This window comes from Pseudonaja textilis, chromosome 16 (genome assembly GCF_049901715.1).
Source record: "Pseudonaja textilis isolate UNSWEBS1 chromosome 16, rPseTex1.2, whole genome shotgun sequence".
In the NCBI taxonomy this organism is placed as follows: Eukaryota; Metazoa; Chordata; class Lepidosauria; order Squamata; family Elapidae; genus Pseudonaja; species Pseudonaja textilis.
Genome location: NC_142005.1, coordinates 3628962 through 3652205, shown reverse-complemented (window position 1 = coordinate 3652205; position 23244 = coordinate 3628962). Strand labels below are relative to the sequence as shown.

The 23244-nt window shown below is 47.0% G+C and overlaps 2 protein-coding genes across 2 annotated transcripts in view; one reads left to right on the top strand and one right to left on the bottom strand.

Annotated features, from left to right (window-relative positions):
* The first annotated feature begins 1169 nt into the window (after positions 1-1169).
* On the top strand, positions 1170-5371 carry LOC113447450 (uncharacterized). The gene is made up of 3 exons (XM_026717671.2): positions 1170-1616; positions 3294-3446; positions 5030-5371. Exons 1-3 carry the CDS (start codon positions 1212-1214, stop codon positions 5198-5200), a joined length of 729 nt encoding a protein of 242 aa, XP_026573456.1. The 5' UTR covers positions 1170-1211; the 3' UTR covers positions 5201-5371.
* A 3018-nt stretch (positions 5372-8389) lies between these two features.
* The window catches only part of NAALADL1 (N-acetylated alpha-linked acidic dipeptidase like 1), a 30416-nt gene continuing 15561 nt past the window's right edge, over positions 8390-23244 (bottom strand). Inside the window, exons 9-19 of the mRNA XM_026717700.2 lie at positions 22185-22304; positions 21052-21137; positions 19855-19918; positions 19282-19349; positions 17827-17918; positions 15087-15177; positions 13401-13482; positions 12454-12627; positions 10588-10678; positions 9642-9734; positions 8390-8657 (exon numbers count right to left, since the gene is read on the bottom strand). Coding sequence (XP_026573485.1) covers positions 8486-8657; positions 9642-9734; positions 10588-10678; positions 12454-12627; positions 13401-13482; positions 15087-15177; positions 17827-17918; positions 19282-19349; positions 19855-19918; positions 21052-21137; positions 22185-22304 — 1133 coding nt within the window. The 3' untranslated portion in view covers positions 8390-8485. The remainder of the gene's footprint in view (positions 8658-9641; positions 9735-10587; positions 10679-12453; positions 12628-13400; positions 13483-15086; positions 15178-17826; positions 17919-19281; positions 19350-19854; positions 19919-21051; positions 21138-22184; positions 22305-23244) is intronic.

Below are 23244 nucleotides of genomic sequence, written 5' to 3'. Positions count from 1 at the left end.
TACCCAACTAGGGAACATCTTTAGTGCTAGAAGGAAATGGGGTTTGTGAAGAGGAGGGGGGAGGGAGGAGGAGGAGAAGAGGAAAAAGAAGAAGAAGAAGAAGAAGAAGAAGAAGGAGAAGGAGAAGGAGGAGAAGAAGAAGAAGAAGAAGAAGAAGAAGAAGAAGAAGAAGAAGAAGAAGAAGAAGAAGAAGAAGAAGAAGAAGAAGAAGAAGAAGAAGAAGAAGAAGAAGAAGAAGAAGAAGAAGAAGAAGAAGAAGAAGAAGAAGAATCCTCTGGGGCCTTGGTGCTCTCTGAGCTTGGTTATTCGCTTGCATCATCAATGCTAGAAGGAAATGGGATTTATGGAGAGGAGGAAGAGGAAGAGGAAGAAAAAGAATCTGGGGACTTGGTGCTCTCTGAGCTTGGTGGTTTTCTTGCAGACATTTCATGACACAACTAGATAACTTCATCAGTGCTAGAAGGTTTGCGAAGAGGAGGAGAAGAGCTGCAGGGTCCTTGGTGTTCTCTGAGCTTGATTGTTTTCTTGCAGACGTTTCGTTACCAAACTAGGTAATAAAATCAGTGCATTGATGCTATTACCTAGTTTGGTAACGAAATGTCTGCAATAAAACAACCAAGCTTAGAAAATACCAAGGACTCCACCATTCTATAAAGAAATCTTGACAAGTTTTCATTCAACCTTGCAATGCCACCTAACCGTGATAGTGAGATCGTGCTATAGATCATACCTAAACCAGGCTGCGAAAGGTGAGCTTCCAAGCTAAACATCAATCATATGTGTGTGTGTGTGTGTGTGTGTGTGTATGTGTGTGTGCTTCTGAATACCCCTGTCTTCACTTGCAAAAAAATAAATTTGCCTGAAATTCTTCCCAGATACTGGAGGACATCGATTGCCTAAGCAGAATGATATATAATTTCAGAAAGGCTTAACCTCACTTTGAAAGTCAAACTCAACCTCCACCAGGGAGTCAGAAGAAATGTTTAAAGAAGAGGAGAAAGGGAAGAGGAGAACATCTGGGCAAAGTTGTTCTGCTTCACCAATTCTTCTCATTGGCTCAAGCTCAGCCGAAGAGACCCAAACTCAGGAGGACGGCCTTCTGGATTCGAGGTGGAGCTTTCTGGAGGGTGAGGCTTCCTCAGAGGTTATATTTCAATGCCCTTCCCTCCTCCAGCCTACAGCTCCGACTTTCGTTGCATCTCCTGGCCATCATGAGAAGTTCCCTGGTGGCTCTTCAGCTGCTCCTGGCCTTGGTGTTGGTCAGGGGGACCTCGGTGGCGGAGGAAAAGAAGGAATGTTGTGGGCCAGGAGTGCCCCCAGAGAAGAGTTGCTGCCCTAAAGACAACTCCACTTCACAAGAACCGGAAAAAAAGGAGAAGGAGGAGCCAGAACTGAATTCGGAAGGGCCAGCAAAGCCGGAAAATATGCTAATGCCCCCAGAAGAATCGAATTCAGAAGAACTGGAAGAAAGAGCGGAGGGTTATCGCGAAAGGATGCAGGACACCAGAGGCTACTACGAAACCGTGTTCTTGAAGGAACATGCCCTGGATTACTTCAACAAACGCAGAACTGACGCACACTACAGACCCATAGAAGATACAGACATCAAAGTAAAGGTAATGCGAGGGGCATCCCTTGGAGACCACTTGCAGTGTTCCCCCCCCCTCCCCCTTTCCCCCTCCCTCTCTCCTCCTCCCCCCCCCCCCCCCCCCCCCCCCCCCCCACCCCACACCAGAAAAAAAAATGAGGTTTGTCTGTATTCTCAGATAAATGTCTTTTGAAGACATTTTGCTTCTCATCCCAGAAGCTTCTTCAACTCTGACAGGAGAGTGGGGAAAGGAAGGATTGATCCTCCTTGCAGACAGCTGGTCATTTGCATCCTTTTAGAGGGTCGTTGAGACCACTTGGAGGTTTGTCTGTATTCTCCGATAAATGTCTTTTGAAGACATTTTGCTTCTCATCCCAGAAGCTTCTTCAACTCTGACAGGAGAGTGGGGAAAGGAAGGATTGATCCTCCTTGCAGGCAGCTGGTCATTTGCATCCTTTTAGAGGGTCGTTGAGACCACTGGGAGGTTTGTCTGTATCCTCAGGGTCACCTGAATGGTGCAAATGGTTCTTGTACCCTGCAATTTTTCCTTCTGGAAATCCACTCCTACTCCCACACCATTCAAAGAGTGTTCGTTGTTTTTGCAAAGAACACAATTTTTGAGAGAATGCGGGTTTGAAAGTTCAATAGGACATTGGGACATTAAGGACTGGAAAACAGGAAGTGTCTGCAATTCTGATAAGCAACTCAGCTTGGGCAAGCAGATTAGTTAACCGTTTTAACCACTCAGTCTAGTAGTACATGGTAGAGAAATGAACCGCTTGCCTCAATTTATTATGTTTATGCTGCAAGGGTTGTAAGGAAACAAGAAACATAGATAAAGAACTTTTTTTAGAAAGGGGGACAAAAGGTAGTCTGGAAGAAAGGGAACTGGGCAAAGAGTGGGGAAACAGATTAAGCATGGGGGGAGGAAATTCATGGAAAAACGGGCGTTCTAGGGAAGATTGCAAGCTTGTGGTCTTTGTCAAAAGGGGCTGCCAGAGAGGGGGTTGTGGTTTGGGTGGAGGGAATAAAAAACCGGGAGAAATGTATTCCTCTATGTGCCCACATAGCTGGCCAACTCTGCAAGAACTTATTTTATAAGATAGCAAGAGCAAGAGCCCTTAGACTTATATACCACTTCACAATACTTTCCAGCCCTCTCTAAGCCGTTTGCAGAGTCAGCCTGTTGCCCCCAACAATCTGGCTCCTCATTTTACCCCGCTTGGAAGGATGGAAGGCTGAGTCAACCTGGAGCCTGGTGAGATTCAAATTGCCAAATTGCAGGCAGCCGACAGTCAGCAGATGTCGCCTGAGGTACTGCGCTCTAACCATTGCGCTACGGCGGCTCAGCGCTTACTGCTTCACTTCATGACTGCTGAGTCTGTTTCCCTCAGTCTGGAGACCCGTGTTCTCCTGCTGCGTGATCATTCTTTGCCTGAGGTAGTCTGAGGATTTCTCCATTGGGCAGCAGCAGGGTGGTGTAGATGACCTCCAGGGTCCCTAGAATTCAGGAGAGAGGCAACCTAGAACTAAGGAGAAATTTGCTGACCATGAGGACAATTCACCAGCGGACCAGTTGCCTTCCGGAAGCGCTGGAGGCTTTCAAGATGAGATTGTCTGAAATGGTACAGGGTCTCCTGCTTGAGCAGGGGGTTGGACTAGAAGACCTCCGAGGTCCCTTCTAACTCTGTCATTCCTCTTGCAGCGCGCCACTGGCACCATCCTGGTTTTCACGCAATTTTTGGTGAACACCAACTGTACCAAAGAAGAAGGGCAAAAATTTTCAATCCCGTGGTACGATCGCGATTTCGCCACAGAAGTGGTTCCTTGCGTGGCCATGCCAAAGCACGAGCAGAAGGTAAGATTTGCAGCCCACAACTGGGTTGTGCATTGCCAAGTTTGTCCATCTAGGTACTCTGTCGTCAGGGGTGGGATCAGTGGTGGTATTCAGCCGGTTCGCACCAAGGACTTGGCCTCGGTCACCGAACCAGCCGTAAGTTCTGGCTGGCCACGCCCCCCAACCCGGTTACCTGGTGGCCGCTGGCTCACTTGCCCCGCCCGCCCAGTGCTCACTCACACGCCCTCCGCCTGACGCTCCCCTCTTAAGGGGTTTCGTTTTTTCCCCCCTTCCGACAATCAGCTGTGCCGGGATTCCCCTTGCTGAGGCCCAGGAAAGGGAAAACATGGAGGGGGGGTGCAGTCCTCCCCTCCATTTTTTTTGCCTTCCTGAGCCCCTTCGGGGAGCCTTCGGGGAGCCCCAAAACGGAGCTGGGGAGTGCTCCAGGTTCCTGAGCCCCAGGAGAGCCTTCTGGGAGAAAAAAGGGCCCCCCAGAGGCCTGCCTGAGGCCCAGAAGGCCCCAAAACAGGTGGGGGAGGTGGCTGCCAAAGAAGAAGAAAAGCCACGCCCACCCAGTCACATGGCCTTGCCCACTTAGCCACGCCCACAAAGCCTTGCCCACAGAACCGATAGTAAAAAAAAATTTTTTGAATCCTACCACTGGGTGGGATGCTACCAGTTCGCCCCAGTTCAGATGAACCGGTTGTTAATTTTACGGCTGATTCTGCGAACCGGCAACTCCCACCCCCTGGCTGGCCCCGCCCACCCCACTCCTCCCAGGAGTCCCCCCACGGTCTGTTTTCACCCCCAGGCCAGGGTGGTGCAGGAGGCCAATTAGGCCACACCCACCATGGCCACACCCACCCAGCAACCGGGCAGAGAACCAGTTGCTAAATTTTGGGGAGCGCACCCCTGGCTGTTGTCCCTTTGCAGTCCGTAAAGTCTGCGTCATAGCTCTCTCCGTTTGCATGACCCGCTTCGGGCAAGGCGAGAATCCCAGGATCTTTTGCGGTAAAGAGACTGAAAAATTCCCGAGGAAAGAACCTTCAAGAAGCCCGACTAGAACGAAAGACCTCAGTTGTAAACAAACCAGGATCATCGGTCCCCCAAGCGTCAGGAGGATCAACTGAATGCTTGTAGAAATGGTGCCCTAGATGGGAATGGGGGCCCATGATGGCAGAAGGCCAAGATGGCAAACCTAGGGCAGTGCTTAACTCCAGCAACTGCTTCCGGTTGGGGCCCTAAGGAGCCCAGGCGGGCAGGGGAGGAGTGGCTGGCGGCGGCGGCGGGGCCTCTAGAGGCCAGCGAGGCCCCCCCCTCGACGTGAGTGAAATCGAGTTGGCCACACCTACCCAGTCACATGACCACCTAGCCAGGCCCACTCAGCTGCTCATTAGGCAGATCATATTTGTGGTCCGCAGGCTTTGCAGTTATGAATTGAGTGGTCCCTGAGGTCTGAAAGGTTGGGGACCCCGTTCCAGAGCATCTCTGTGGGCCAGATCTAAGTACCCCATGAGCCGGCCGGGGGCCTGGAGTTTGGTACACGCCCCCCCCCCCGTTCTAACTCATTTCCCCCTTCCTCTACTGTCTCCCCAAATTTCCAGATATTTAAATGCAGAGTTTACATGTTCCTCGAGGCCGGGAGAAGAAGTTTCACCGTGATAAGGCAGGACTGCGAGCCGGTGGTGTTTTGGGATGATTCCCAGTCCGAAGACTCATTGGATATCCATCACCTGCTGAGTTTTCCGTCCAGACACTTCGGCCATTCCTTCTGACGTCTCTCGCTTTCGTTCCCTCATTGCCTGGCAATCGCTTTAGATGCAAAAGCCCCCAAATTCTCCTGGGGGCAAAACATGGAATTTAGCGCAGCTTCCGCCAAGGGTTCCCCTGTAGTTCTCTGTCCCTCCCTTCCGAAATAGTTGTGAAGATTAAACTGCATAAACGTTGCCATGTTGTCAAACGGTGGTCACTTCTTCGCTGTGAGGCCTGGGCTGCTTTGAATGCCTCGGCCGGTGAAAATCAAGGGAGGGGCTTCGCCTTTGAATGCAAGTGGCGGGGGGGGGGGGACATTTACAGGGAGTCCTTGAGTTACAACCGGCCTCTTAGGGACTATTTAAAGTTATGACGGACCTGGAAAAAAAGTACTCATGACCCATTCCTAAGTTCCAATAGCTGCTCTCCCTCCCCGAGTTATGTGGCTGCCTTATGGCCACTAGACAACTAGGCACATTTAACGTTCTGTTAAATTCTGAGTTGGAAGGGGGCTTGGAGGTCTTCTAGTCCACCCCCCCTGCTCAAGCAGTGGCAAGCCAGCACCTGGAAGGCAATGTGTGCTGCCCCCGCCACGCCCCTGCCCCAATCCCCTTGCCGTGCGCCATCCATTTGCGTATGCGTGCGCGATCTGTCCTGCATGCCGTCCATTTGCGCAGGTGCACACGATCCCTCTGCACACCGCACATCTCTGCTTATGCACCCATGACCCCCAGCATGCACTGTGCATCTCTGTGCCTGTGCGAGTGTCTCCCACGCCCCCCCATGCATGCACGCCAGATACCCGACAATCAGCTGTTGGGTGGCAGCGGACGCACGCATGCGCAGTAGGACTCTTCCGGGCGAACTCTGGCGTGCTGAGGGAAATGGCTCTGCGTGCCACATCTGGCACACGTGGCATAGGTTCGTTATCACAGCCTTATACCATTCCAGACAGGTGTCTGTCCAGTCTTTTCTTAAAAACCTCCAGTGATGAAGCTCCCACAACTTCTGAGGGCAACTTCTGTTCCCCTGGTTGATTGTTCTCGCAGCCAGAAAATTCCTCCTTATTTCCAGCTTGCTTCTCTCTTTGATTAGCTTCCACCTGTTGTTTCTCATCCTGCCTTCTGGTGCTTTGGATAATAAGTTGACCCCTTCCTCTTCTTTGGGGCAGTCCCTTAAATACTGGATTACTGCTATCATGTCACCTCTGGTCCTATTCTTCACTGGACTAAATAGAAAAGTAAAAGTTCCCCTTGCACACGCGTGCTCGTTGTTTTCTGGCTCCAGAGGGCAGTGCCCATCTCTGTTACGAAGCCAAAGAGCCAACGCTGTCCAAATAGGTCTCTGTGGTCATATGTGGCCGGCATCACTAAACGCCTTCAAAGGCGCACAGAAGGCTGTTACCCTCCCACCTAAATGTTCCCCATTTTCCTACTTGCATTTTTACAGGCTTTCGAACTGCTAGGTTGGCACAACTGGGACAAGGAACGGGGAGCTCACTCTGTTATGTGGCACTAGGGATTCGAACCGCCGAATGGCTGACCTTTCCAATCGACAAGCTCAACGTCTTAGCCACTGAGTCATCGCGTCCCTTTTCACTAGACAACCCCAATTCCTACAACAGTTCTTCGTATGTTTTAGCCTCCAGTCCCCTAATCATTTTTATTGCTCTTTTCTGCACACTTGCCAGAGTCTCAACATCTTTCTGGGATCTTGGCAACCAGAAGTGGATGCAATATTCTAAGTGTTACTTAAATACTTACATAAACATTTAATATTTATGTAAATATTTACAGAAAACCATAAATTACGTAAATAAATCCTTACATAGGGGTAAGCCTTGACTTACAACAGTTCATTTAGTGACTGTTCAATGTTACAATTGTTAACGTGACCATGGGGATGCTGCAATGGTCGTAAGTGTGAAAAACAGTCATAAGTCCCTTTTTTTCAGTGCCATTGTATCTTTGAATGGTCACAAAAGGTTGTAAGTCGAGAACTGCATGCAACCTCAGAAAATAAAGGCCTGGAAAATTGGCAGGATGCAACTGACTTTGGTTAGTGCTACTCGCTTCTTGCCTGACATCACAAAGAAATCCCAGAGCCTAGGCTAAACCCAAGGTCACAATCACAATCAACTTCCTCAATTGTTGCCCAAGAAGCCCTACAGATGGATCCGTGAAGGGGAAGAGTCCGCCTGCAGTACGATCCCAAAGCCTACCTTACAGGACGGTTTTGTATTGCTCAGTGCAAAGCCCAAGTGTTGTGGGCCACCAGTGGCCAGCGGAGCTGGCGGCAGACTCGGACAGTGAGGAGGTTGGGGAGGAACGTGGGCCAGTCCTGGAGTCGGGGGAGGGCTCTGACGAAGGCTCTGTGTCGGAGGCAAAAATGGGGCCAGGGCCGTCCGACAGTTATCAGCTGCCTTCAGAGTCAGAGATCAGTGGGGCAGAAGAACAGCTGGAGCCTGTTCCCAGTGCGCGCATGCACAGAGCTGCCAGGAGAAGGGAACAGCTGAGGAACAAGGGTCGACTCAGGAGTAAAGGTACAGGTGGAAGGTGAATGGCCCCTCCCATAGGGAATAAAGAGGAGTGAAAGGGGAGGGGTGTTGGCAGGAGACAATTAGTTCATTTAATGAGGATGAAGATTTATTCGTGACTCCTTGCCAGAGGTGGCATTCAGCCGGTTCTGACCAGTTCTAGAGAACCGGTAGTGGAAATTTTGAGTAGTTCGGAGAATGCTACCTCTGACTGGCCCCGCCCCCATCTATTCTCTGCCTCCTGAGTCCCAGCTGATCGGTTGGGTCTTCTTTGATTGCCCTGCACAGGAGAATGGAGCTGGAAAGCAGGTCAGTGGGGTGAGGAGGGAAGGGGGATTTTGCAGTATATCCTTCCTCCCCTGCCATGCCCACCAAGCCACGCCCACCAAGCCACACCCACAGAAAGGGTAGTAAAAAAAACTGAATCCCACCGCTGCTCCTTGCCAAGTATTGTCTGCTACAGCGTGGCGTTTGGAAGCTATTGGCCTGGCAACTCTCCAAGCCTGATAAAGGTCTGTGATTGTAAATCACTCTTGAAAGACTGGTTGCGGGGACTTTGCTGGATGTGAATGAAAGGGATTCACATTAGCCTAAATAAAAGGGGTTTAGCTGGGACGAGGAATCTGCTTCCTGATTTTGGGAAGCCCGGGTCAGAATCGCGTCCAACGCTCAGAAAAAAAGTTTATAAAGTGCGAAGCTTTTATTTCTTCCAAAGACGTAAAGCTGGCTTGTCACAATCAAGGCTTCCCCAGGGAGCCACGATGAGGCAGGGTCATTCGGCCACGGGTTCAAGGAAGGAGGCCGCATTTTCCACCGCTTGGATAACTACCGTCAGGTGTTTATGGACGTGGTCCCACTCGTCCTGGTCTTTGGCTGCAGCCACAGCGTCGGCCAGGCCGGGGAAGGTAGCCACGGAAGACGAGCGGGAGGCCCAGATGACGTGGCTGCAGGAACAGAAGGAGAGGGATCCTGATGCAAATTGCGTTCAAAGGCAACAATACACGCTAATTCTTATCGCCTGGTTCTACTGGAGGGCAGCCTGGGACATCTATCGTGCAGGGTCAAAGAAAGTCAAGATGGCAGCTATGGCAGTTCGCTCAAAACTCTGTAGATCCCATCAAAATTATAGAGGGGGAGGGAGGGAGGGGAGAAGGAAAAGCGGGAGGGGAGGAAGAGAGGGAGGAAGAAAAAGGGAGGGGAAGAAGGGAGGGAGGGAAGGAAGAAGGAAGGAAGGAAGGAAGGAAGGAAGGGAGGGAGGAGGGAGGGAGGAAGGAAGGAAGGAAGGAAGGAAGGAAGGAAGGAAGGAAGGAAGGAAGGAAGGAAGGAAGGAAGGAAGGAAAAGAGGTAAGGGAGGAAGAGAGGGAAGAAGAGGGAGGGGAGGGAGGGAGGAAGGAAAGAAGGAAGGAAGGAAGGAAGGAAGGAAGGAAGGAAGGAAAGGAAGGAAAAGGGAGTGGAAGGAGGAAGGAAAAGGAGGGGAGGAAGGGAGGGAAGAAGGAAGGAAGGGAGGAAAAGAGGGAGGGGAGGGAGGGAGGGAAGAAGGGAGGGAGGGAAAGAGAGAGGGAGGATGGAGAGGAGGGAAGAAGGAATAAAAGGGAAGAAAAAAGAAAAGAAAAAAGGAAGAGAGTGAGTGATGAAGGAACAGAAGAATGAAAGAAAAGAGGAAAGAAAAGGGGAAGCAATTAGAAAAATCAAAATCAGGAGGAATTAGAAAAAGAAAGGAGGAAGGAGAAGGAAAGGAAAAGAGGATTAAGAAAAGAAGAAGAAGAAAGGACATCCAATTTCAGATTGCAGGAGAACTTGACTTTTTTGAGCTTACTTGTAGCAATGGGCTACTAATCCTTGGAGTTGGGCAGACTCCAACCTTAGGGAGGCTCAGCCTGACTAAATGGGGAAAAAAACCCAGGTGTGTTTGCGGTGGAGTGAGTTACCTGTAATAATGCTTGTCTGGAAAAGCTCTCGGGTTCATAAATGTCCTTTCAAGCAGCATCAGCTGGTCGTTCACCATCCGCAGAGCGAAAGGGCTAAATGGATGTCAGGGATGAAGGAGAGCGAGAGAAAAAGAGAGAGGCTGGTTACCCACATTCCACTAAGCCTAACTGTGGCTTGTTCAGGAAACAGCTGTTGGCTAGTTTAACAGAAGATACTAAGCCATCTTGTGTCAAATGTATATTTACTGACAAAGAAATAAAGGGAGACTAGTCTAGAGATCAATATCTCATCAGCTAGCCATACCCTTCTGGGATTCAAACCTGGGCTGTTTTGTATATTAGGTAAAGCATTCTGCAGTATGCTCCTTTCCATATTTGGATAGACCAAGTTGCCCAGATAGAAACAAACACATACTAAGCCATCATTCATGGTTTCCAGGGCAGAATAATGGGGATATGTTGTGGCCCGCCAGCAGTGCTGGCGGCAGACATGGACAGTGAGGAGGTTGGGGAGGAACCCGGGCCAGTCCTGGAGTCTGGAGAAGGCCCTGACAAGGGCTCTGCGTCGGAGTCAGAGATGGGGCCAGGACAGTCCGACAGTTATCAGCTGCCTTTGGAATTGGACATCAGTAGGGCAGAAGAGCAGCTGGAGCCTGTTCCCACTGTGCGCATGCATACAGCTGCCAGGAGAAGGGAACAGCTAAGGAACAAGGGTCAACTTGGGAGTAAAGCCACAGGTGGACAGTGAATTATTATTCCCATAGGGAATAAGGAGGAGTGAAAGGGGAGGGTATTTGCATAAGACAATTAATTCAATTAATTAGGGTGAAGATCTGTCCTTGACTTCTTGCCAAGTAATTGCTGCTACACTAAACAAACCGCTGTAAATCGAGGACTCCCTGTACTAGATGGATGGGATTAGAAAAATGTGGAGGGGGGGAATCACCTGGGAGAGTCTTCATTTTGCAAACCGGTGATGTACTGGTTGAGGCCGGCAGCTGCAGACTGGAAGCGAGCGATTGCCTGATGGAGGGGGACTGGAACATTGAGAAGCAAAGAAAAGGAAAAGAGGAATGCTTCTTCCATTTCCTTCACATGTAATAATTTGAATTGTGGGACAACAGACGACACCTGCAATGGCATGAAATCTTTGATTGCAGGGGGGGTGTCTTCCAATCTTGGCAACTTTAAGACTTGTGGACTTCAATTCCTAGAATTCCCTAGCCAGCATGCAGAAAGGAAGGAAGGAAGGAAGGAAGGAAGGAAGGAAGGAAGGAAGGAAGGAAGGAAGGAAGGAAGGAAGGAAGGAAGGAAGGAGGGAGGAGGGAGGGAAGGAAAGAAGGAAGGAAGGAAGGAAGGAAGAAAGAAAGGAAGAAAGGAAGGAGGGAGGGAGGGAGGGAAGGAAGGAGGGAGGGAGGGAGGGAGGGAAGGAAAGAAGGAAGGAAGGAAGGAAGGAAGGAAGGAGGGAGGGAGGGAGGGAAGGAAGGAAGGAGGGAGGGAGGGAGGGAGGGGAAGGAAAGAAGGAAGGAAGGAAGGAAGGAAGGAAGGAAGGAAGGAAGGAAGGAAGGAGGGAGGGAGGGAGGGAGGGAAGGAAGGAGGGAGGGAGGGAAGGAAGGAAGGAAGGAAGGAAGGAAGGAAGGAAGGAAGGAAGGGAAGGAATTGATATGGATGGATAGATGATAGATGATAGATAGATAGATAGATAGATAGATAGATAGATAGATAGATAGATAGATAGATAGATAGATAGATAGATAGATAGATAGATAGATAGACAGATATAGAGATATAGAGATATAGAGATATAGATATACTAGCTCGATACCCATGCTTCAATACGAAACTATGTGATTGCGGTATTATTTACTGCCTGGTTCAGAGAGCAAAGCCCATTCCACCCTAGCACTGATGATGTTCTATAGTTGGGTCATGAAAGGTCTGCAAAAAAACCCCCACACCAAGCTTGAGAACACAAAAGACCCACAGTCCTTCCCCATCTTCCTTCCTTCCTTCTCTTTCCCCTCCTCCTCTTCCTCCTCTTCCTCCTCTCTGCAGATACCTCTCTCTCCTAGCATTGATGATATACCCTAGTTGGGTCATGGAACGGCAACCTCAAAGAGCACCAAGCACCCCAGAATCCTCCTCTCCCTCTCCCCCTCTCCAAACCCCATCCCTTCCAGTACTGATGATGTTGTCTAGTTAGGTAATGAAATGTAATGAAAAAACTACCAAACTCAGAAAAACACTAAGGACCACACAGTCCTTCTCCTTCTCTTCCTCCTCCTCTTCCTCCTCCTCTCTGACAATACCTCTCACTTCTAGCACTGACAATGTTACCTAGTTGGGTCATGAAACGTCTGCAAGAAAACCATCAAGCTCAGAGACTATCAAAGACCCCTTCTTCTCCCTTTCTCTCTCCTCCTCTTCCTCCTCCTCCTCCTCCTCCTCCTCTCTGCAAACCAATTCTACCAGTAGCAGTGATGACTTCCCCTAACTGGGTCATGAAATGTCTGCAAGAAACCACCAAGGTCAGAGAGCACCAAGCACCCCTTTCTTCTCCCTTTCTTTCCTCCTCCTCCTCCTCCTCCTCCTCCTCCTAACTGGGTCATGAAATGTCTGCAAGAAAACCACCAAGGTCAGAGTGCACCCAGGACTTCCTATTTGAAGGGGGTCTATAAAGGCTGCGTTCACCGCCGTTGATCAGATTTCAACTTGGAGGAAAAAAAAAAACTGTGAAGCCGTGCCATCTCCTTCCTTTCTGCCTCTTCCGTACCACAGCCCTGTGAGGCAGGCCACTCTTTCCCCTCCTCACCAAGAGAGATGCTATGGTTGAGGAGGTCCGTCTGGAACTCTCGCTCAGCCGTGTCGTACATGGCTTGCAACGTCTCCCCGTAGTCGTTCATGTTGAATGGCAGGATCAATGCCTCTGCCAGGCGCAGCAAGACGTTGCCGGCCGTTTGTGCCACGGCCCGGTGGCTGGTGAATCCTGTGGGGAGAGAGGGGAGGCTGACCGACTGGCCTCTGGGAAGCTTGCAGTTATACCCTGGGTGTGACAAAAAATACAAGATGGCGGCCACCCGCTTTTGATGGGTGTTGTGATTAGCCTTGCTTATAAGTTTGGGCTGCGGAAGGTGAGAAGGAGTCTTCATTCTATCCGTTGAGAGCTAACAAACCCCCATGTGGGAATTGGGCAATTTCACTCAACGATGGAATCACCAGGAGACTGTGAGTTCTAGTTCCACCTTAAGCATGAAAGCCCGCTGGTTGACTTGGACCAATCCAGAGGTGGTATTCAACTGGTTCTGACCGGTTCTGGAGAACTGGTGGTGGACATTTTGAGTAGTTCAGAGAACCAGCAAATCCCACCTCTGACTGGCCCTGCCCCCATCTATTCTCTGCCTCCCATCGAGTCCCAGCTGATCGGCTGGGTCTTTCTTTGCCCAGGAGAACAGAGCTGGAAAGCAGGTTAGAGGGGTGGGGAGGGAATAGGGATTTTGCAATAACCTTCCCCTGCCATGCCCACCAAACCACACCCACAGAACCAGTAGTAAAAAAAATTTGAATCCCACCATTGCACCAATCACTCTCTTGCAGGGTTGTTGCTCCAGGGGAACAAAGAGGAAGAAGATCTGTGGCAGATCCTTTTGCCTCCTTGAGTTATCAAAATAATACAGATGGGATCCGAATAAATGAAATAAGTAAATAAAAAACAGTAGCCTGGAGGTCTGCCTGCCTGTCCCACCGCCCACCAATCGTTACCAGGATCGATATATCGATCTGCGTAGTCAAAGGTATCAAAGGCTGTGTGGTAGGCAGGGTAAATGCGTGCCGACGTTTTGCTCTGGACAAAAAAAAGAAAAAGAAAGAAAAGTAGATGTCAGCTTTGAAATTCAGCTGCCACATTTTTTGTAGAGAGAGTTAGAGGAGTTGCAAAGTTCAAGGTTATTCTGTATGTCGTATTAAGAATTTCCAGTGGCCGTTAATTGGTTCTCGTGATTTATGAAGTGTAGAAGTGGGAGGAGAGAAGGTGGATTCTGTGTAACGCGCAAAAATAATTTCACTTGGGAAATTGCCTTTGACAAGCCAGATCTGTTTCTAATAAATCAATTGGAGAGATAATGGTCTCGGGGTGATTGCTATCATGGATACTTTCTGGATGCCTTACAGTGGAAAGAAAAGAAAACACACATCACAATGGGCTTCCTGGCTTATCGAAATGTTTTCTTTCCAACTTTCCGCAGTGATTTCCTTGTGCTGCCGCCTCCACCTGCTAAACTGATCTGCCTTTCCAGAGCTCAGTCCACCAGAGCTAGGAGATGCTACCCAGCTGAGGTTCTTCAGACATTAAGCAGGAAATTAAAGGAAATGGGGGCTATAAGTGGAATGCAGAATACTGAACACAGGTAGTCCTTGACTTGCAATGGTTCATTTAGTGACCAATGTTACAATTGTGCTAAAAAAAATGACTTGTGGTCCTTTTTCAAAATTATAAGCTTTGCAGCATCATTTAACAACAGTTTTGCTTTAGCAATGGAAATTTAGGCTCAATTGTGGCCGTAAACCAAGGACTACGTGCATAATCTTTTCTCTAATTTCCCATTTTTAATGTCCAGGTGCTCCAATGTGGGGAAAAACATGTGAAATACAGGGGGTGAATTAGCCAAAGCAAATGCATTTAGGGTTCAGTTCAGCTCTTTTTGTTCTCTGGATTCCTTCCATTTCTGGCCTCAGGCCCCCCACTCTCTGGGGTGTAATAGACACACACACACACACACACACACTGTGATGACCCGGAGTGTAACACAAACGTAACAAAATCCAAAATATAAATAAATATCCTTTAATGCCTCCTACTTGGCCCCACTGTTCAATAATTTTCCGTTGGAGATAAAAGGTACTCAAAAATAGTCTTCAAAAGAAAGCAATACAGTCTGAACTTAATAAGCAGATAGAGGTGAAATAAAAAAGCAAAACAAACTACAATGAAGGAATTTCCACAACGGACCAAGGTAAGTAATTACCAACTTCAAGGAGATAACAAGGCACAGTCTGTTGGAAGGACGCCAACCAAGATAACTTCAGCCCCAAATAACACATGCTTTGCTTCTGGCAACATAATGTTTTAACCATCTCTCTTATATACTATTCTCCCCAGCTGCAACCAATGAGGGAGATCATGGCCGCTTCCTCTCTCATAAGCCAAGTTGTTTCCTTCTCCGTTCCTCCCTGAGTGTCCTAGGATGAAGGGGGGATGGTCCTGGTTCTTCCTCTGACTGCCCAGCCAGCCTGTGCCCTTCCCCAGCCTCCTCCACAACCTCCGGAGCCACACTTCCATTCCCTGTCGGCTGTTCCACCTCTCCCTCAGAGTCTGACTCTGACAAGGGCATCACACACACACACACACACACACACACACACACACACACACATGCCCCAGGGACTCACCCGATCGAAGGTATAAGCGATGTCCATCGCCGTGATGCCCAGATAGTGGATAAAAGGAGCAAAATCACTTCCAGCCCCCAGAGACCCCAAGCTGCAAAGAAATAGAGCAAGCAAAAATCCCACCTGAGTTGGCACAGAACATTTCAAGAATTGAGGCTACGTTGCCGTCACTTGACAAACTGGGTTCATTTGAATCTTGGTTAGCTTGGTTTGTGTGAACCCAAATGCTTTGGTTTGTTTACGGGGCAACGTTTTGAAGAAGGTGAATCTCTCCCATTGTATTGAGATTGAGTACTGCCGGTTTTATGGGCACACACTGGATTTCTCTGGGTGGGTTTTGGATTCCTTGGTGGTCTCCTTTCCAAAGTGCTCACCAGATTGGATCATGTTCAGTTCTTGACTACCGAGACAACGGAGTTACTCCAGGGCTTTGTGCCAATGCAGAGTGGGTGGCCTGGTCAGTTTAAGAAAGCTACTGGTCGTGTTTGGACAAAATGAAAACATTGATTTATTTTGTTATCTGTATATGTGAGTCCTTGTGTATATTTGAGAGAGAGAGAGAGAGAGAGAGAGAGAGAGAGAGAGAGAGAGAGAGAGACTGTAAGTTCTTGTTAGAAATTCTGTATATAGCCCTACAGAACAAACAGTGCACAGTCCACATGTGCCTTTCTACTTAACAGCAAGGAGGAAGCAGGAAACTTTGCTCAGAGTCAGTAGTATAATATGCATCTACAAATTTTATAAGCAGTGCCATCTACTGTCACTACTCTGAATAGTGCTATCGTTGCACAAAATGCATGAACCATGTATTTCATTGTCTAGTTGTGACTGGTATGAAATCTGTCTCTCCCCGTCTCTCCTTCTCTCTCTCTCTCCCTCTCTCTCTCTCCTCTCCCTCTCTCTTTCTGTCTCCTCTTTTTCTCTTTCTTCCTCTCTCTCTCCCCCTCTTTCACTTTCTTTCTCTTTCTCGCTCTCTCCTTCTTACTCTCTCTGTGTCTCTTTTTTTCTTTCTCCCTCTCTTTCTTCCTCTCTCTCTCTCTTTCACTTTCTCTCTCTTTCCCTCTCTCTTTCTTCCTCTCTCTCTCTCTTTCTCTCTCTGCCCAACCAACCATGCAGGATTGTTGTCACGGGGTGGGATAAAAATGAAACCAATCAAATCAGAAAATTTTGCATAGTTTCCACTAACTCCAACCCTTAAGAAGCCAATTCAGAAAGTTGTGTGATGCCAGCAGCCACACAAGGGTATTTGTAGACACTCTCTGGTTACGGGCAGGCTGGTGTAAGGACTGGCATTTATGCAACCCCAAGATCAAAAGCAACACACTATGGTTTAAACAGCCACGATGGATAAAATGTAGTCCCACTCGTTTTGTGAAGTTAGCCAACCCCTGGTTAAGATCTAGAGGTGCTGCCAATACATTCGCAACAGCTCAACCTGGATTACAGGTAATCCTCAATTTACGACCATCATTAAACCTGACAATTGCAGTCATAAATCATGTGAGTCATAAAATGAGTCATCACTAATCATACGATCAACCTGATTTTATTATCTTTTTCATGGCAGTTGGCTAAGGAAAGGGGGCAATTATTGTTCACTATGGGTGCTTTTTCTCAGAAACCAGAATCAAAGGCCAATTTTCAGCAAAAACATTCTAAATTGAAGTCACGTGACCTCAGGATGCTGCAAACAACCATCAATGTGGGTTGGTTGCAGGAGTGTCCAAAATGTGGTCACACCCTAGAATTGTATTTGCTCAAAATTGGAAAAGTGAAGAGATTCTGACTGATGAAAAAAACGTGATCAGGAAAATATTAAACTGTGCAGAAATGAATAGCAATAGCACTTAGACTCTATACTGCTTCACAGTGTTGTACAGCCCTCTCTGAGTGGTTTACAGAGTCAGCCTCTTGCCCCCAACAATCTGGGTCCTCGTTTTACCCACCTCGCAAGGATGGAAGTATGAGTCAACCTGGAACCTGGTGGGATTTGAACTGCCAAATTGTAGGCAGCTGCAGCAGAAGTAGCTTGCAGTACTGCACTCTAACCACTGCACCACAGAGGTTCATAGATAGATAGATAGATAGATAGATAGATAGATAGATAGATAGATAGATAGATAGATAGATAGATAGATAGATAGATAGATAGACTTGCAATTAAAGAGAAGGAGCAAACTGAATACTATAAGGTATGGGAACTATTTTATCAATGGCTAGAGAAAAAAAAACATGAAAGCTAGAAATAGCCAATAGATCAGTGAAATATAGAAAGGTTAGTATAGGTTAGTAGAATTAAATCTGTTAGGAAGATGAGTGTTATAGTGATAGAGATATTGAGTATATTAATAAGATTAGAAAATTAATACCAAAGTAATGAATATGGTTGTATTTTTAATTGTTATTGCACAAGGTATTTGTACCCAGGCGACATACCGTTAAATGAAAGATGAAATGTATGTATTTTAAATCAAATTAAAAACTTATTTTTTTAAAAAAAAAAAGGTCAAATGACTGCATGGGGGGAGGGACATCGGAACTTCAGCACTGGCTCCCCTTTATGACTGTCATAAACTGAAGACTACCTGAAATTCATCCCGGCTGGGCTACTTGAAGAAATGAACGTATTTGGGGGGGTGGGGGGGTATGAGGTCCATGCACCCACCTGCTTACACAAACAAGCACACACCCAAGTACACACACACACACACAAAACACACACTGACGCAACCTCTTTTACCTGGGGATTATTCCGTAGACCGAGCTACTTCTGTTGAAATGGCGTTTCCAGTTTTCATAGACAGATACCGAAGCATCGGCTGGGGTCTTGACCTACAGAGAAACGAGGTCTTAAAAGAGGGTGCAAAACTGACATATTTTAAAAGTAGGACGGTGCTCTCCAGCTAGAGAGAAGAAATCCATTTGGGTGGTGATGAGAAAAAAAAAATCTGTTTTTTAAATTTCGTGCCCAGAGTGATGCCATCATACTTGGCAGTTTCAAGAAGGGTCGACTTCAGCTGTGATGACTCAGAGTGTGACAGAAGCGTAACAAAATCCGAAACATAAATAAATGTCCCTTCAAGCCTCCAACTTGTCCCCACTGTTCAATAATTCTCAGTTGGAGATAAAATTTATTCAAAAATAGTGTTCAAAAGAAAGCAATACAGTCCGAACTTAATGAGCAGGTAGAGGTGAAATAAAAAAACTAAAACAAACTACAATGAAGGAACAGATCAGGATAAGTAATTACCAACTTCAAGGAGATAACAAGGCACAGTCTGTTGGAAGGACGCCAACCAAGATAACTTCAGCCCCAAAAAACACACACGCTTTGCTTCTGGCAACATTGTGTTTTAATCATTTCTCTTATATACTATTCTCCCCAGCTGCAACCAATGAGGGGGATCATGGCCGCTTCCTCTCTCATAAGCCAAGTTCTTCCCTTCTCTGTTCCTCCCTGCATGTCCTAGGATGAAGAGGGGATGGGCCTGGGTCCTCCTCTGACTGCCCAGCCGGCCTGTGCCCTTCCCCAGCCTCCTCCACAACCTCCGGAGCCACACTTCCACTCCCTGTCGGCTGTTCCTCCTCTCCCCCAGAGTCCGACTCTACCAAGGGCATGACATCAGCTCCCAGAATCCCCCAGCTGGCTGAGGAATTCTGGGAATCGAAGCCCACCCATCTTCAAGCTGGCAAGGTTGAGAAATTGCCCATATTTAGATGTAGAGAAAGGTGAACAGAGGAAGTAAGCTGTGAATCTCTAAGTGATCTGTGCTGAAGAGGGTATTTTACCTTTCTCTCAGGCTCCCCTCCACCATGAGAAGTTTTGATTCTCTCAAATTCACTCTCCTGTTTTGCTAGATCCCCAAACTGGTTCGCTTCTGCATTTCATTGGTTCATCCTGTCCTTCTTCTACCCAGGGCAGAAACTTCAAAGGATTTGGCAGCTGCGATGACCTGCTCTTTGTTTAGAAAACAACGTTTGATCCCTTCTACGTTAGGCTCCATTCGAGCCACCTTAATATTTCTCCTCCAGTCTGGTGCCCTGAAGATTTATATCCTTTCTCCAGCACCTGATTCTGAGGTATGCTGCTCCTGGAAAGGGAGGCTCGACTGGGTCTCCCAGGCTTTTGTTACCCCAACGAAGAACTGTATTTTAGCAGCTGCCCTCCCTCCTCGCCTTCACCTTCTCCCCTTACCTGCTGAGTAGCTGCAAACACGACACTTTGGGCTGGGGGTGTTCCTTGGACCCTCAGAGTGGCATTAGCTGGAGAAGGAAATGCTGAGCATTAAAAGAAGACGCTTCTCATACCTCTCTCTCTTTCTTTCTTTCTTTCTTTCTCCTTCCTCTTTCTTTCCTTCCTCTTTCTTTCCATCTCTCTCTTCCCTTCCTTCCTTCCTTCTTTCCATCTCTCTCTCCCTCTTCTTTCTTTCTTCCTTCTTTCCTTCCTTTCTTCCTTCCTCTTTCTTTCCTTCCATATCCTTCCCTGTCTTTCCATCTATCTCTGTTCCTCTTTTTTCTTTCTTTCCTTCCTTCCGTCTTTCCATCTCTCTTTTTCTCCCTCTTCTTACTTTCTTTCTTTCCTTCTTTCCTTCCATCTTTCCATCTCTCTCTCTTCCTCTTCCTCTCTTCTTTCTTTGCTTCTTCCATCTTTCTCATTCTTTCTTTCCCCTACCCACAGTTATGATTTTAATTTAATTTCAATTAACACCCAGGACCACTGAAAATAGCCAAAGCATAATCCTGATTGTACCACATGTGAGACACTTACCGAAGACAGCAATATCCACGTTGATGTAGGCCACGCTCCTCTCTTGCAATTTGCTGAAAAATTCCTACGAGTGAGCGAGAAAAAAGAGAGGACTCGGTGCCCTCCAGATGTTTTGGACTACAGCGCCCACAAACCCTTGACCTTTCACTCTGCCAGGGGCTGAGGGAGCCCCAAACATCCAGAAGATACCAAATGATCAAGGCGGCTATTGTTTAAAAGTGAAATAATATATAAGAAGCATACTTAAGATTTACAAATAAGTCCTCAATTTACAATCGTCCATTTAGCAACAGTTTCAAGTTACACTTCCATGTAAAGAATTGACTTATGACTGGTCCTCACACTTATGACTGTCACAGCATTCCCACAGCCACAGGGTCAAGATTCAGGGGGCGGGGGTTGGAGGAGGAGATTTGGGAGGATCTACAATTCAGAATTATTGTTGGGCATTTGTTTTAAAGATTTTGAGATTTGAGATAGTTTAGTATAGCTTAAAATGCCAATGGGGGACATCTGGATCCACTTAACAACTGTAGAGATTCGCTGAACAACGGTGACTGTGCGATGATTTGCTTAACAATACTGGCCCCCCAAAAAGTTGTGAAATCAGGTGAGACAACTGCCTTGCTCCAGATGATGCTCCAGTTGATGGTGGTAAGTCCAGGACAAAACGGCACCACCATCTAGATATATAATTGATGTATAGCATAATAAATAGAATAAAACGTTCAAAAAAACCCTATGGATCTTAATTTCTTTTCTGAATTAGGAAATCCAGGGGATGAAATGCCGCTGGGAATTTTTTTCTCTTGTTGATGGCACATCCAGAATTCTGCCGTTTCCTTGCACGGACCCCAAGAAAGAAGGGAGAGGTAGTGTCAAGGCACCAACAATCCTCCCCCATTCAAATTGTAAGTCTCTAACCACATCTCTCAGAGTAAAAAAAAAATGATTTATTAGGAGTGGCCATGTCGGCATTAGCACTAAAATACACCCTTCATTTCCCCCTTGACCCTGGTCTTCCCCCCACCCCCTGGATGTATATTCTCCAATGGGACACATCCATAGCCAAGAGCCATCAATCATGCTCTTCAGGAATAATCTTGTGTGCCAACAGCTTTCAGGCGATTATCTGAGGCATTTGAGGAATGCACTGGCAGGGTGTGCGTCTTCTCATGGCTCGGCTCTTTTTCTTACCTCTGTGTACTCTGTCGAACCAATGAGGCCAAACTCTTCAGCACCCCAGCTGCCGAAAATGAGGGTTCTTCGTGGGCGCCACTTCCCTGCATGAGAAGAGTGGGAAAGACAACTCACAGAGTGAATTCTCAAACGTGCGATGTGCAAGAACAGGAATAGAACGGAGGCATCCCAGCCAGGGCTCTGACCTACCGGTACTACCCACTTAAGATGAGAGAAACTACAGCTCCCACCCCAAAAGTGATTTTCTAGGAGGCAATTGGACTTCCTTGTTTTTTTCATAGAATAACATAGAATAACAGGGTTGGAAGGGGCCTTGGAGGCCATCTAGTCCAGCCCCCTGCTCAAAGAGGAGAATCTATTCCAAAGATTAGCACCTCCGCCTAGGATCGAACTCTCAGCGCTCCACCTTCTTCAGCTCTGACTGGATGGTGGGGAATGGAAGGATTTATATATTCGTTGCAGACCGCTGGTCATTTGCATCCCTTTAGGGATCATTGAGGCTACTTGAAAGTTTATCTGTGTCCTCGGGGTCACCTGAGTAGTGCAAATGGGGTGTGAAAGGACCCATTTATCTGAGAACACAAATTTATCTGAGGACACAGACAAACCTCCAAGTGGCCTCAATGACCCTCAAAACAAATGCAAGTAACCAGCTGTCTGCAAGGAGTATAAATCCTTCCATTCCCCACCATCCAGTCAGAGCTGAAGAAGCTTCTGGGATGAGAAGTGAAACATCTTCAAAGAAAAAAGAAGAAAGTTCAAATCTCTCCTCTCCTCTCCTCTCCATTCCATTCCATTCCATTTTCTATTCTATTCTATTCTATTCTATTCTATTCTATTCTATTCTATTCTATTCTATTCTATTCTATTCCTTCCAGTATTTATTCTATTCTGTTCTGTTCTGTTCTGTTCTATTCGATTCGATTCCTTCTAGTATCTGTTCTATTCTGTTCTGTTCTATTCCGTTCCATTCCACTCCACATTTTCTATTCTGTGCTGTTTTGTTCCATTTTCACACCACACATTAAAATCAAATTAGCAAAGGGCCTCATATCCATGTTGGTCCCATGTTTTTTTTATTCATTACCTTTTTAAAGCCTCCCCCGCTTCTCCTTTACATGCAAACTCACCTTCCTTCACCATCTTCCCCAAAATACGCGTGATTTCAAGCATGACAGCCGTTCCGCTGCTGGGGTCAATGGCTCCGTGAACCCAACTGTCCCGGTGGTTCCCATACAGGACGTACCTATCTAGAGGAGGAGGAGGAAAACAGCTAGTAGGTGTGGAGGAAACTAAGAGAGAATTGTAGGAAGAACTTACACATTTATATAACTCAATGAGAAATATTTCATAGGGAACCGTATGTTAAGGAATTTACTGTTTAACAGCCTCCAAAATACTTTAAACTTAGAGCAAACATAAGAATTAATTAAATACTTATTGCAAATTGTAAAGACACACAAGCAACACACAAAATTCAATTAACATGACATAAATCCATCCATCCATCCATCTATCTATCTATCTATCTATCTATCTATCTATCTATCTACCTACCTACCTACCTACCTACCTACCTACCTATATATAAAAGCGAAATACCACTCACACATCATCAAACAAAATCTCCAGAACTGTGAAGCCTATAAACTTGAAATTTGGCATGTTGGTTCCTCTTGACTTCTAGGTGCTCACTAAGAAATGATTTTTTCAAAATGACCCTCAGAGCATTAGTATTTCCTATAGTATTATTATAAACATGTTCCGATGCTCCTTCCCACCTGAAAAAAAAAATATCTTCCAAATGCAAAACACAAGCAGAGGAGAGGAGTTTCAGTTTTAGTTTCACAGCAGCACCAAGCAGCTTTAGTACAGAATAGTTGAGCTAAGCCACGCCCAGGCTCCTTGCTGTCTCCTTCTTCCTCACAGAGCAAATACTCAGCCCTCAACTCTCCCGCACACTGACAGGATGCTAGCCAGATGAATACCGATGGATTCTGTCAGGCAGAGGCAGAATTCCCCCCCCACCCCATTATTTTGTTCCCCTAAAAATAACCTCGGTCACACAGTTTTGCAGCAAAGCACAGGTATCGAGTTCATATAATTATAACACTCAGAATTCAAACAAACAGACTCAGTTCACATCCCTTGATTTAATCAACCGCTTCTCGGGAATTGTTGGAATTCATT